A 15,077-nucleotide genomic window follows, 5' to 3' on the forward strand; every position below is an offset into this window, starting at 1 on the left:
AGAAAGGCGAGGCTTCACCACCCATTTATCCCTCCGCTTTTCAACCAGCACCACATGTGATTATCGGCCAGGCTGGCACAATTAACTAACTCAGGTATCATTATTAAAAAATATATATTGATAAGGAAAAGATTAAATCTTGGTCATCAGCAAAAATCACAATAGAGAACAAATGGTTAGAAATATTTCATCATTTTGAAACAAACCCTGTTCCATACAGTAATGCACTAAAAATTGTGGAATATGCGCTGTCCTTACCAGCAACTATTGGTGCTACTGAATGCATTTTTTCTACGATAAATAAAGGGTGGACATCAGAAAGTTTACATTTAAGTGTTGAGACTTTGAAAGCCATTTTATGTGTGAAATATAATTTAACAAATTCTTGTGAAAGTTGTCATGACCTTTTAAACAACAACAGCAATCTACTAAAAAAATGCACTCAAATGAGAAATATGCCAACAAATAAAATAATACTATACATAATTTTTAATGTATTATATTTGTAAATTGTACTTATGTTGAAATTAAAAATATATATATTTCAATACTATTTTTGCGTTCTATGAACATTTTTGTTGCTCCATATAGACCAAATTTTTAATCAAGAACATTCAACCCCTCTTGCCCCGGTTAATGGTGTCCCACTTTACCAATGTTAAAATCTGGTCACCTTATTCTAAGGGGACCACTGGGTCCTGCCCGCCATCCCCCTCAGAGCTTCAGACGGGGTGAGCACAGGAAGACTTTCTCTGGTGCCAAGAGGAGGGCCAACCAGCGGGCAGTAGGTTGGTGGGGTGGGGAGAGCTGCCCCCCCCCTCCCCCAGGCAGGCTCTGCAGTTGTGGTCTTCAGCAGCTGACAATCCGGGGCAGAGAGGACAGTAAGAGACGCAATGTCCCTACCACCTGAGACTCGCTGATTCGTTCACTTGGGTTCCTTCATCGAAAGGCTTCTTTTTGCCTGCGAATTTGGAGTCCTTTAGGGCCGAGCACAGGTTTCTTGCTGTACCGCCTGGTGCATTTCTGGGAAAGGTCAGGACCTCAACCCGCTCGGGCTGCCATCTTCCCAGAACCCATTCTGTACAGGGTTGGTGAATGATGCCTATATGTCAGCTATGTGAAGATGTGCATGGGAGTAGAAACCCCCAAAGCTAACTAACATCTGAAAAATAAGCTCACACGGCATTGAAAATAAGGGAAATGAAAATCTATACCATGGCAAGGGATTACTGTAGAGTGAACTTGAGGGTCAGCCAGGAGACGTTGGGTCATACCAAGTGGGGGTCAGGGTTAGTGTGTGTGGAAGGAAACCGGCTCTGTGCACGGCGGTCTGACAGGTGCACGCCCGCCACCCAGAAGTTCTGCTCGTCAGGAAGGAAGGACAAGTGTCTTGGAGACCCTGTGTGAGGAGGTCCACTGCTGTGCTGTGGAGGGTGGGGGGTGGGCGGGAAGTAGCCTGCATGTCTCTACTGTGGAGGATGCCCATCAGGGGATGCAACGACCAGAGCCATTGATAAGATAGGAGTGTCGGATGGCCCAGCCCTCCCTTACCTGGGTGTATACCCTTAAAACTGAGAACAGAACAGCGACAGACAGGCACATCGAACTTTATTGCAGCAATTTTCATTACAGCAAAAACACGGGAACAACCAGAATCCCCAACTACAGAGGAATGGGTAAACAAGCTCTGGGACATTCATACGATGGAGTTTCTAATGCTTCAATTTAAAAAAATAAATAAAATAAAAAAATAGTGATAAGTCTCAAACACCACCAGACATGGACAAAACTGGACAACATTATGTTTAGCAAACTCAGTCTTTCAAAGATAAACATTTAATATCACCACTGTTATAAGGAAAAACAAAGATGATAACAACGTGGTTTATACACCCGTAGACAAGACTGAGGACTTGAGGAGACCAGGGACAGGTGTGGGGACAGGGCGAGGGGAAGGATGAGGGAGGGAGATTTTAAAAATAGAGGGGGAAAAAAGAAGCCATGAATTCAATCTGTCCTGAGCAACATAGATAGATGGTTAAAAACATCGTGCTGGGCGGGAAAAGCAAGGACAGGATGTGCTCGTTCACCCGCAAGGGCCCTCGTGGAAAATACCTGCACAGGAACAACCACGCCCACGTGACAAGAAGGCACAGTGGCCCCTAGTGGCAAGCACTGGATACACAGTACCACTGAACGGGAAAGGAGTAGAGGAGCACTAGAGAAGGCCTTTTCAACACCGGTGCTGTGGGAGTTGAGTGCTTTTGTCACTAGCTGTCCTGGAGTCTCCCCTAACTCATGGTGATCCATCTGCCACACAATGAAAAGTGCTGCATTATCATCCCGACCACCCCCCGTACTTGGCTGTTTGGCCCGTACAGTTTTCATTGGATAATGTTCTGAAGTAACCCTCCAGGCCGTCTGGGGTAGTGATGTAATCTGATGTCCATTTGGGACTTCAGAGGTTTACGAGTGAAGGGGTGGAATCTACTCTGTTGATCGGGTCATAAACTCCTGTCTTCCTCCTTGGAGGTGGAAGACCCTCGGCTCACTCCCTTGGAGACTCTTACCTGACTAGCCTCACTCCCTGCAAGACATTTCTGAGAAGAAGCCACCTGAGGCATCCTTGAGGCAGTCAGATGTTCAGAGCTGAAGGAGCCACGTGGAGACCCCTGCCAGCGCTGAGATGTTTACAATGCCACTAGCTCCACAAGACTTCCCACCCACTGAGCTGTGATCTTCCTGCATTCGGCGTCATTGCATGTGTTTCATGAGTCTGAAGAGGACTTTATAGATTGGACATATGGGCTAATATTGGACTGATGGACTTGATCTGGACCGGGCTGGGATGTTTTCTCAATATTCAACTGCTCTTGTATATAAATCTCTTTCTTATACACACGAGTGTTTACGAATTTATTTCTCTAGTCACCCTGGACTAGCACACCGTCCTTCCTAGTCCATCTCAGTCTGTAAGCTCAGCATCATAGCAGCACACAGACCACTGGCAGCTGGGGTGGGGCGGGGCGGGGGGCCTGCATGCGAAGTACCTTGACCAGGCATCCCATCTGAATGAATCTCTTGCATGGGAGGTCAGAGCTCTGTCACTGAATCACCAAAACACTCCACACTCACTGCCATCATCGGGTTGATGCCCACTCAGAGCGACCCTACAGGGCAGCGTGGAACTGCCCTATGAGTTTCCGAGACTGGAACTGTCGATAGGAGTCGAAAGCCCCATCTTTGTGGTTTGGGGGGTTTCGAACAGCTAACCTTGCAGTTAGCAGCCCAGTGAGTAAACACGATGCCAGCAGGGCTCCTTACGGACTCATGAGTGCTCCCTGTAAGCTGTTTGGGATGAACCCAACCCGTGACACCTAGAGGGTGGGAGGCCGGGATGAAGCTCCCACTCCGCCAGTGAGGTCATTCCTGGAGCGGGATCAGGTAGTTTCAAATGGATTCACAATACATTGCTTTTTAAAATTTTCAGTAAATATAGAGGGGGCCCTCACGTTGGACCAAGTTGTGGATTTTGTTACATTCTCTATGTTGTTGAGACTTTAAATATCTTGGAATAAAAATGGTCACAGAAACTTTCATGTCACTACTCAACTTCAAAACAAGGGAGACGTCGGACAGTGTAAGACATAGCAAACCAATTTATAAATTATCAAGGGTTCATGAGGGTGGGGGGCGCAGGGAGGGAGGGGGCAAAAGGAGGCGTTGATACCAAGGGCTTAAGTGGAGAGCAGATGTTTTGAGAACGATGAGGGCAATGAATGCACAGATGTGCTTTACACAATGGATGTATGTATGGATTGTGATGAGTTGTATGAGCCCCCAATAAAATGATAAAATAAGAAACTGGCTCTCTGCTCCTCCTCACTCAGCAGAGAGCAGTATCTTTGTGCATTCTCAGTCACACCCCTGGGACATGGCGGTGAAGGTCGCGGTAAAGGGATTTGACCCTATTAGGCACCTTGTCACCAGGGCTGCTTTTAACTCTGGCAAAGTGGGAGTTGTTGCCAACAATGAGCCCTTCATGGAGCTCAACTACACAGTCTCCATGTTCCAGGATGATTCCACAAAGTTCAGTGATGTCCACAAGGCTGAGACAGGGAAGCTTGTCCTCAATGGGAAGGCCATCTCCATCTTCCAGGAGGGAGATTCCGCCAACATCAAGTGGGGGGAGGCTGGTGCCCAGTATGTTGTAGAGTCCACCGGTGTCTTCACCACCATATAAGATGCTGGGGCTCACTGGAAGGGTGGTGCCAAAAGGGTGGTCATCTCTGCCCCTTCTGCTGATGCCCCATGTTTGTGATGGGCGTGAACCACGAGAAGTATGACAACTCCCTCAAGATTGTCAGCAATGCCTCCTCACCACCAATGGCATGCCACCACCCACTCCCTGGCCAAAGTCACCCAGAACAACTTTGGCATCATGGAGGGGCTCATGACCACAGTCCACACGATCACTGCCACCCAGAAGACCATGGACGGCCCCGCTGAGAGACTGACATGATGGCCGTGGGGCTGCCCAGGACATCATCCCACATGTACTGGTGCTGCCAAGGCTGTGGGCCAGGTTGTCCTGGAACTCAACAGGAAACTCCCTGGCCTGGCCTTCTGTGGCCCCACCCCCAGCGTGTCCATCATGGATCTCAGCTGCCACCTGAGAAAGCTGCCAAGTACGATGACATCAAGAAGGTGGTGAAGCAGGCAGTCGATGGTCCCCTGAAGGGCATCCTGAGCTACACTGAGGACCAGGTTGTCTCCTGTGACTTCAATAGTGACACCCACTCTTCCACCTCTGATGCTGGGGCTGGCCTTGCCCTCAGTGACCATTTTGCCAAGCTCATTTCCTGGTATGACCATGAATTTGGCTACGGCAACAGAGTGGTGGGCCTTATGGCCCACATGACCTCCAAGGAATAAGAACCCCAGCAATAACACTAGAGGAAGAGAGGCCCTTACCTGCTGGGGAGTCTTTGCCCAACTCGATCCCCCCAATACACTGCGAATGTCCCATCCTTGGGAGTGTCCATCCAAACCAGAAGGGAAAGGGAGAATTGTCATTCTTTTTTTCTGTTTAGAATTGTAATGCTTTACGCTGTAATGAGCACTATTTTGAAGGTCTATTCAAGCAACTAGTGAAAATTCAAGTTGGACCGCAAACTGCTGCCGTCATATGTTGAACAGCTTCCTTTTAGAACTATCCATGCTCCATGCTCCGTTGGCGACTTTTTTTTTTATTGTTTTCATTTCCATTGGGTAAGATTCTAACAGTGGTAGAACTCTCACTTTCCATGCAAGAGAACCAGGTTCAATTCCCAGCCCATGCAACTCAAGTGCAGCTACCGTTCATCTGTCAGTGGAGGCTCACGGGTTGCCACGAAGTTCACCACCTTTCGACGGGAGCTGCTTGACAAAGCCCAACTCAGAAGAAAGGCCTGGCACCTGACCCCCCCCAAAGCCGGCAGTGCAGCCTGCATCTCATATACAGAGAACCACGCGCCACACAGCACACCATCCAGAGGCATACAGAGCGAGCAAGCACCCGACAACAAGGCGGCTTGAAAAACCCCAGAGAGAAAGCAGAAAATATTAAAAACTAAAACAGCTTTCAAAAAAGTCCAAAGGGAGAGCAAATGACAAGGTATGACATTTTAACCTAACTCTACCTGCCCACCGTCCCCTTTATGATGCTGTCTGTCTGGTAGCAAGACTATTTACATCCCTCAACTCTGATCAGAAGGGGTTCACTGGAGACTTGATCATATGGGGACCCTGTGGCTGGATGTGGGGTTTCCACTGTCATCCACAGCCTTCTGCAAACCTGGTGTTCACAAAGCTGCGATACCATTCCCTCCTTTGGATTTGTGTTTATTATTTACAATCCTTGGACACGCAGGCTGGTGTGCTCCTTCCATGTGGACTGAGTTGATGCCTTGCTTCGATGACTGCTCATTTTGAGACAACTCTTTAAGAGCCCTGGCATTCTTCTTTCTGATAGTCGGGCACCATCTGGTTTCTTCACCACACTTTGCTGTCGCACCTGTATCTTCAGTGATCCCTTCATGAGGGTGAGCATGGAGCAGGGCCATGTCATGAGGGTGAATTGTTCTTAGATTGGGGCTAGAATTAACGGTATCTATTCATACATCCATTCCTATATCTATGGTTTATATATCTCTCAGGTTCCTTTTAGAGACATTATCGTCATTTTATTATCAATCATTCCTCTGCTGCCCCTTTTTCTAAAAACACCCCCTTAACTTGTTTTCCCTTAGCTCTCCCCACACACCCTTTGACAGTGCAAGCCACCACCATCACTCTCCTGTCTCCCCTTAGCTTCCCCAACCTCCCACCTCATCCCTGCACTGCAGTTAGAGTCAGCCCTATCCTCGCCTCCTGACCTGAGCAGCTTTGTGGACTCCTAACCTCAGAGTGATGGGGCCACCTTCCCAGGGTGACATTCAGCACGAGGAGACAAGGCTGAGACTGGGAATTCACACACAGCTCCAACTTGCATCCTTCCCTCTCCCCCGAAGGCCATGTCCCAGGGACAGAGACCTTAGGTGACATTAGTCATGCATGCCCCCTCCCACTGCTGCCACCACCACCAACGTCTGGGAACCAGGGACCATGGGCAGGGCAGGTGTGCACACACACACACACACACACACAGTCGCACACACACACACCACCACCACCCTGCCCAAATGGGCAGAAACTAGCACAGTCCGGAATTTCAAGTTCATAAATCCTTTTGGAGGCGCTCAGAAAGGCCACTCCCTTGTCTTGGTTTGCCTGCCTGCTGTTTGCCCCTTCCTCCAAATACCACCTTTCCTTCCCTGTAACTGGGCCAGAGAAGGAGCGGGGGGTAGGGCAGGAGGGGGTAGGTGCTGGGCGGAAGTGCGTGGGGAAGCGGGGTATATAGGGCTCACTGTAGCCAGAGAGGCCAGTGAGCCGGTGTGACTTCAGGCTGAGAAGGTGAGAAGGGGTCTGAAGGGGGTGTAGCAGGGAGCTGGGGTCTGGGGATGGGAGGACCTGGGGCTCTGGCCAGTGGCTGCCCTTGTTGTGTAAATGGGGCTCATAACTGCTGGGTTGTGGGGTGCAGGCATGCTCAGTACCAGCCTGGCCCCTGCAGAGAGTTGGAAGCAGCCCCTGGCAGCTGGGGGGTGAGGTGAGCCAGGTCCCCCTCCCACCCTGGCCTCTGCCCATCCCTCACCTTTACCCATGTGCCCCCCCAGCCCCCCAAGCAGGACGATGGCTTCTGCAGCCGAGGAGGCAGAGAAAGGATCCCCCGTGGTGGTGGGGCTGCTGGTGGTGGGGAACATCATCATTCTGGTGAGACACCCTGGGTTGGGCCACTCGGTGGGTGGGTGTCGGAAACTGCTGAGCTCAGGTGGGGGCGAGGTCGCGGTACTCCCCAGGAAACCCGTGCTGCAGATTCAGCCACGGCAGCTTGGGTGCGAATCCCAGCTCCCCTGCTCGCTCCACGGTGCTCATCTCAGAGCTGAGACGTTCCTTCCCCGGACTTCTGTGTCCTGACTGCCAACGGGGTCCTCTAGGCCCCGTGTGACTTCCATGCAGGAACAGCACCTGGCAGGTGCTAGCTGGCACCCACGATGTCGGCATGGATGTCCAGTCACTGCCAAGCACTCAGCAGACTCAGAACTAGGTGTTCTAGTGAATGTGGGCTTCTTCTCCCGTAAAGACTTCCAGCCTCCGAAACCCACAGGGCAGTGCCACACTGTCCTACAGGGTCACTGTGAATCGGAACTACTGGAGGGCATTGGAATTCCTTTGTTTTGTGTGGACTTACACCTGGCTCTGGGGCCGGCTAACCTGAGTTCACATCCTGGCTCAGCCGCTTTCTAATGATGGGGTGCAATTCCCTGGGCCTCAGTTTCCTCATCTGTAAGGTGCTGTGAGGAGGAAATGGCTTCTTGGGCTAATGAGCTTAGACCAATGTTCGGCCCCTCGTTATGATTTTTATTGGTCCGCTAGAGGAAGAGCCCTGGGGATATAGTGGTTATGCGTTGGGCTGCTAACAGCAAGGTCAGGAGTTCGAAACCACCAACTGCTCCACAGGAGAAAAATGAGGCATGTGCTCCTGTAAAGAGGGACAGTCTCAGAACCCCGAGGGCAGTTCTACCCCATCCTATAGGGTTGCTGTGAGTCGGTGTGGACGCCGCTGCAGGGAGTCTGGTCTTAACGACAAGAGTGATTGTATGGCTGATCATTGTTATCACACTTAGGGCCGCTCCTTGGACCGGTGTCTGGCTCTCAGCACGTGCTCCATTAAGTGTTCGCTTTCATTGTCAAAGGGCGTCCACTGAGAAGCCTCCCCACCACCCCGTTCCTTGCTTCCCATCCCTCAGCCTGATACTCAACTCCCCACCGTCTAATTGATTCCCACTCGTGGCTCCGCTGGAGGGCCGAGTGGAACTGCCCCTGAGGGCTCCCAGTCTGTCCATCTGTCCAGAAGCAGCACCGAAGCAGAACGCCTCCCCCTCGGAGAGGCTGGTGGGTTTGAACCGCCGACTTTACCCAACACATCACCCACTGCGCCACCAGGGCTCTGGTAGGTAGCAAGATTTTCAGTTTCACAAAAATGGCATTAAGTAAATAAAGGCACATCTGCAAATATCCCCCCACCCAGATGTAGCTCCTTGCACGGCCTGTTACACAGACACACGCACACATGCACACACACGTACACATATGCACACGCACGCTCTGGCTCCTGGTGGGGCAGCCTGCCATCTCTCCACTGCAGCCCTGAGAGCCCCTTACCCCGCTCCCCCTTCTCCACATCACGCAGCGACCTCTGGACGGTGCCCTGGTGCCACTGCACCCAGCCCGCCAGGGGACCCCTGTGGGTTTAGGACTTCCCAAAGAGGGCAGTCCGAAATGCTCCTTAGAGGGAAGGAGGGTACGACTTCATCTTATGTACTTTTTGTTTGTTTTAATCACTTTATTAGGGGCTTTCACAGCTCTTACAACATTCCATACCTCAATTGTATACAGCATATTTGTACATGGGCTGCCATCCTCAGTTTCTACACATTGGCTTTCTACTTGAACCCTTGGTATCATCTTATGCTTTGGACATGTTGTCAGGAGAGACCAGTCCCTGGAGAAAGACATCACGCTTGGCCAAGTGGAGGGACAGCGGACAAGAGGAAGGCCCTCATGGAGATGGAGGGACACAGTGGCAGCAACCATGGGCTCAGATGTAGGAACGGTTGTGAGGATGGATCAGGACCCATTGCCGTCTGTTGTACACAGGGTCGAGATGGGTTGGAATTGGCTTGAGAGCATCTAAACAACGGGAGGACAGGTGTATCTCTAGGATTGATTCCCGGATGTAGAATTGCTGGGTTCGCTTGTAACTTGAATTGCTTCACTCTGTAAGCGCAGGGATCCTCAAACTACGGCCCGCGGGCCACATGGGGCCCACCGAGGACATTTATCTGGCCCGCCGGGTGTTTTTGCCCCGTTTGTTTTTTTTACTTCAAAATAAGATATGTGCAGTGTGCATAGGAATTTTTGTCATAGTTTTTTTTAATTAAAACTATAGTCTGGCCCTCCAACGGGTCTGAGGGACAGTGAACTGGCCCCCTGTTTTAAAAGTTTGAGGACCCCTGCTGTAAGGAATGGCAATGCTATTCAGGGCAGGTGGGTTATCTGGGTATCTCCTCTGGGCTGGGCTGGGCTGCAGCATCTCCTTCCAGCCTCCAGGTCACCCTGGGCAGGCCATGCCTTAGCCCGTTACCTGGTGCCCGTTCCACCCAGGGGGCAGAGGAAGTGGGGAAGGGACTTTCTAACCGGCTGCCTTGTCCAGCTGTCAGGCCTAGCCCTGTTTGCCGAGACAGTGTGGGTGACAGCTGACCAGTATCGCGTGTACCCGCTGATGGGCGTCTCGGGCAAGGATGATGTCTTCGCCGGCGCCTGGATCGCCATCTTCTGCGGCTTCTCCTTTTTCGTGGTGGCCAGCTTCGGCGTGGGCGCTGCACTCTGCCGCCGCAGGTCCATGATTCTCACGGTGAGGTCCCCAAATCAAGCCAGGTGGGGTTAGGGATCACTTGGCCAAAAGGTCGTCGGAACAACCCCTGCAGCTGCTCAGAACCGACTCACGGCTCGCTGGGGCGACGCCGGCTCCCAGGGAGCCGATCTGAGGGATGGGGGGAGCGGCCCCTGTGAGTTTCCCAGATTGTAACTTTTTTTGAACAGTTTTATTGGCTCTTCATCCACCTAGCACACAATTCGATGGCTCCATCATATCAAGAAGAATTGTACAATCTCTACCATGACCAAATGTAGAATCGTTTCTTCTTCTTGGTGCTCCTTGTTATCCATGTAATTATGGTTTTGTTCTTCAACTTGGGTAGAAATAGACCCAACGAAGCCCTTCTGCAAGTCAACAACTCTACATGTCCAAGTCAGTGCTGCTGCTCCTGCTCTTGGGTTGTCCAGCCCTCGTTGAGGTTCCTCTCCAAATTGTTCCACGGCCGTGAACATCGTCTCGGTGCCCCACTAAGGGTGTCCCTCTTGACAGCAGCAGAGCTTGTCTTGGTCCGCAGTGTGGCTGGTGCATTTGAACCGTTGCCTCAGTGCCCCCAGCTTCCCCTTCTGCGGCTAGTGCGTGTGTTCATTGCTAGCCAGACTCAGACCCAGTAGGAACCTGTTGATTGATAAGGAACCACTCCAGGAGTCTCAGAACTGCGTTGTGTAGAGGAATCCCTCCCCATCCACCACCTGGGCTGTTGGCCTCTTTGAGTCTCACTTTCCCCATCTGGCAAGCAGGTAGAAAAGAGAGCCTCTGAAGCAATTGAGGGGGGGTGGGTGTGTCCTACTGAGGAGGAGGGATGAGGGCAGGGAGGCAGGGAGAGAAGTGAGGGGCAGGAGTGGGGAAAGGGAAGGTGGGCCAACCAGGTGGGCCTTGTGAGTCTTGGTAAGGACTTGGGCTCTACCTTGAACAAGAGGGAATTATGGGAAGGCTCTTCCTTCCTTCCTCCCCTCCTCTTCCACTCCTCCCTTTACTTCCTTTTGGCCTTTGAATGCCCGTATGTAAATCCTGGCACAACCTTTTGACCAACATTCTAAACGTCCACCCACAGCTCCTGCTAGTTTGCCATGAGTTAAGACCTCAAAACCGTTTCGACTGTGGGAACTTTCAAGCAGATGGCGTGCTGTCCCCTACGAGCCCCTTTCCTGGTTCCAAGGGCTCTGCTGACCGGCCTCTTCTACCCACCCTTGGCCCACAGTGCCCACCCCGCCGGAGTGTTTTGAAGCACATTCCAGACACCCAGTGGTTTGACTTGAAAATACCTGCCGTGCCCATTGCCCATTTCGCTGGGAGATAAGGACATTGTTTGAAAGCAGGCGGGCTTGTTTTACAGTAGCATCTGCTCTCACGGGGCCAGAGTTGGGCGCCCCCACCCTCACCCCACCCCAGAGGGAGGGAGGGAGGGGTGAGGAAAGGGAAGGATTCGGTGAGGGGTGAGAGCTGGAACTAAAGTTCATTAAGCACCAACCAGAGAGAGCTCTCTTGTTTCGCTCGGAGCACGTTCTGGTGCACCTTGTGAAATGCACCCTAATTTCCTCTTATCTTCCTTCCAATCCCTCATAGGTGCCCAAATCACATCTTTGGGAGATCACTCTCTCTTTCCCTGGCTTTTTTAAATAGACCTGCCTTTTACCGATCCCAAGCCAATGGTAAACTATTGGGAAAGGTTTTGCATATCTAAACGATTTTGCGTGACTTTTATTTTACCCAACATTTAGCATCAGAAAATCTCAGCATACTGAAAAGTTAGAGCAACGGTGCAGAACACAGCTGGAGACGCACCATGTAGATGCTGGTGTAGTGGGTTAGCCCTGAGGCAGCTAACTAAGGTCAGCAGTTTGAAGCCACCACCGGGGGCCAGAGATGAGGCTCTCTGCTCCCGTAGAGAGTGACAACCTCACAAACTCACAGGAGCTCTTCCACAGAGATGACATTTCAACCACGGGGCCATCCTTTCAGGAGCCCGGGGGCCATCATGGCGATTTATGCCTTAGATGCAGCTCTAAAGCACCAGTCGCTCTGCGGGGCGAGAGGCTCCGGAGCTCCTTAAAGAATTACCGTCTCAGAAACACACGGGGGTGGTTCGACCCTGTCCTACAGTCTCGCTGTGAGTCAGAATTGACTGGACGGCAGTGAGTTTGAGTGATGGGTCCTTAAGGGGGCGTGGCTCCGCAGACTGGTCCCTGACTGGCCGCCCCGCCCCCGCCTGTCTCCCCAGTACCTGGTCCTCATGCTCATCGTCTACATCTTCGAGTGCGCCTCCTGCATCACGTCCTACACCCACCGGGACTACGTGAGCCGGGACCGGGCGGAGGCCCCGCAGCCGGGAGAGTTTGGAGAGGGTGGTGGTGAGGGCTCCGGCGGTTGGGGGGCTGCCTGCTGGACCGAGTTCTTCCGGGCCCTCCGCAGATGGTGTCCAACCCATCCCTGATCACCAAGCAGATGCTGACCTTCTACAGCGCCGACACGGACCAGGGCCAGGAGCTGACTCGCCTCTGGGATCGCATCATGATGGAGGTAGCCTACATGCGGGACAGGAAGCAGGGGTGGTGGACTATTCATCTTCCGTGGCTCAGGCAATGCCCCTCAAAGGTAGCCACCCCCCACCCCTCTCTCTCAGTGGAAGTTTGCATGTTGGGCGGACTCAGAACAAGAAGCCCTGGTGGCATCGTGGTTACACGTTGGGCTGCTAACTATAAGGTCAGCAGTTCGAAACCACCAGCTGCTCCGGGGGAGACCAGGGCTTTCTACACCTCTAAAGAGCGGCAGTCTCTGAACCCCACCAGGGGCAGTTAACTCCCCAGCCTGTACAGTCCTATATGAGCCGGCAGACTCGATGGAAGTGGGAAGACGCGGAACAGGACCCAAGAGAGCTTGGGGAAGAAAGAGGTGGTACTCTGTTTCCAAAAGCCAGCCATGAGCCCTGCGCATGGTGCTGGCCCAAGCAGAGCTTCGTTCTGGTGCGCCTGGGCTCACGAGTCCCTGACAGGTAGCCAGGGCAGGGGGCAGGGGCTCACAGGAAAGCCTGGGCCTTAGCCAGAGAGGTAAATGAGTGAGCGTTCACAGCCCTCCCCGCCGGGAGGGGGGCTCCACTCCTTGCCCTCTGTCCGGTGAGGGACAGGTTCCGAAAGGGAAGTCATTTGGCCAGAGGTGCACGGTGACAAGTGGCAGGGCTGAGACTGGAACCTGACAGCCTGGGTCCAGAGCCCTGCTCTTACCCACTGCACCACACCGCCTCAGTAACGAGGGACAATAGTAGCTACCGTAATAATGCTGGCAAACCGTTTCTACTTGACACTGAGCCCGGGTGGCATAGGAAGTGGCACATTGTACTGCTAATTGGAAGGTTAAAAAAAACCCAAAAAACCATCCAAACTCACTGGCATTGAGTCAATGCCATCTCACAGCAACACTACAGGACAGGATAGACCTGCCCTGTGAATTTCTGAGACTGTAACTCTTTCTGGGCTCAGGAAGCCTTCTCTTTCTCCCTGTGAGAGGCTAGTGGTTTTGAACTGCTGACCTTGAAGGCTACAGCCCAATCCATAACCACTGAGCCTCCAGCAATCCAAAACCACCCGCCACTGCAGAAGAGAAAGTTGGGGCTTTCTACGGAACCCACCAGGGCAATTCCACCTTGTTCGATGGGGCTGCTATGAGTCGGAATCCGCTCGATGGCAGTGAGCTTGGGTTGAATTCACAGCTTCTGCGTCTCTCACCACCCCTCCATGAGGGACAGGCTGCCGTCAGCTCTGTAAAGACCGGGAAACCAAGGAAGGAGCTAAGTTGGCTTCTGGAACAAGCCAACACTCCACCAAACTCAACCTGAGCCGGAGGAAGTGGATGTTGAAGGGAGACGGGGGTCCTTCTTGGTCCAACTCCCACAGCTGGTCAGAATTTGAAGCCGTGCTTGAAGGATGCTCTCTCCCCAGCAAGAGCACCTCCACCTGGGTCTGCATCATTCCCAAGCCACCGATGCAAATACCCCCCAAACCAGAATACCAAACTCACTGCCACCGAGTCGATTCTGAGCCCCAAGGACAGGGTAGAACTGCTCCTATGGGCTCCCGAGACGCAAACTCTTCACAGGAGTAGAAAGCCCCAGCTTGCTCAGGGAGAGGCTCGTGGTTTAGAACTGCTGACCTTGTGGTTAGCAGTTTCAATGCGCAGCCCACCATCCACCAGAGCTCTTGTCAAATGCCCAGAGGACCAGGAAACTCCAGACACATACCTTTTCATAACATTTACTACAGGTCTTGTCAGCAACTAATTAAACAAATATACTTTATTTAACAAAACTTAAGTGTAGGTTTCACCTCAAGTCCAACACACACACACACACACACACACCACCACCACCACCACCACCACCACCACCACCACCACCACCCACCCCCTCCACTTTGAAGGAGGCCCCAGGCCTGGGGGAGCTATGATAGTACAGGACTGTGTGGCCTCGGGTGAGCGGCCACCCTCTCTGAGCCCTCGCCTGCCTGACCCCTGCCTCTCTCTGCAGCAGCAGTGCTGCGGCACCTCTGGGCCCATGGACTGGGTGAACTTCACTTCGACCTTCCGGAAGGCCACTCCCGAGGTGGTGTTTCCCTGGCCGCCCCTGTGCTGCCGCCGGACTGGTAACTTCATCCCGCTCAACGAGGAAGGCTGCCGCATCGGCCACGAGGACTTCCTCTTCACCAAGGTATGCTGCCCCTCCCTGTCCGTCTGGCCATCTTCTCCCACCCTGCTAGCCCATGCTGCCCCTTCCTCTTTCCCTGGTGGCTTAGTGGTTCGGCATCTGGCTGTGATTTGCAAGGCCAGCAGTTTAAAACCACAGGCCGGGCCTGTGAAAGATAGGGCCCAGGAGAAAGATAGGGCTTTCTATTCCCCTCGCGAAGAGGGCAGTCCTGAGTCAGAGTGGACTCGTGCCTGTGAGTCTGGTTTGGGTTTTGCCTCTCTTCTCCTTCCCTCCCCTCCCCTCCCCTCCCCATCTCTCCTCCTCTCC

The 15,077-nt window shown here is 52.6% G+C and overlaps 1 protein-coding gene and 1 pseudogene across 1 annotated transcript in view; both read left to right on the top strand.

Annotated features, from left to right (window-relative positions):
• The first annotated feature begins 3,934 nt into the window (after window positions 1-3,934).
• LOC115870365 lies at window positions 3,935-4,935 on the top strand (annotated as a pseudogene).
• A 2,334-nt stretch (window positions 4,936-7,269) lies between these two features.
• Window positions 7,270-15,077, top strand: part of UPK1A (uroplakin 1A) — a 10,941-nt gene continuing 3,133 nt past the window's right edge. Inside the window, exons 1-5 of the mRNA XM_004715797.3 lie at window positions 7,270-7,350; window positions 9,854-10,054; window positions 12,297-12,371; window positions 12,488-12,595; window positions 14,595-14,774. Of these exons, the coding sequence (XP_004715854.1) occupies window positions 7,270-7,350; window positions 9,854-10,054; window positions 12,297-12,371; window positions 12,488-12,595; window positions 14,595-14,774 (645 nt within the window). The remainder of the gene's footprint in view (window positions 7,351-9,853; window positions 10,055-12,296; window positions 12,372-12,487; window positions 12,596-14,594; window positions 14,775-15,077) is intronic.

The sequence above is a fragment of the Echinops telfairi genome, unplaced genomic scaffold (assembly GCF_000313985.2).
Source record: "Echinops telfairi isolate 266 unplaced genomic scaffold, ASM31398v2 ScPeMD7_655;HRSCAF=1070, whole genome shotgun sequence".
Classification (NCBI taxonomy): Eukaryota; Metazoa; Chordata; class Mammalia; order Afrosoricida; family Tenrecidae; genus Echinops; species Echinops telfairi.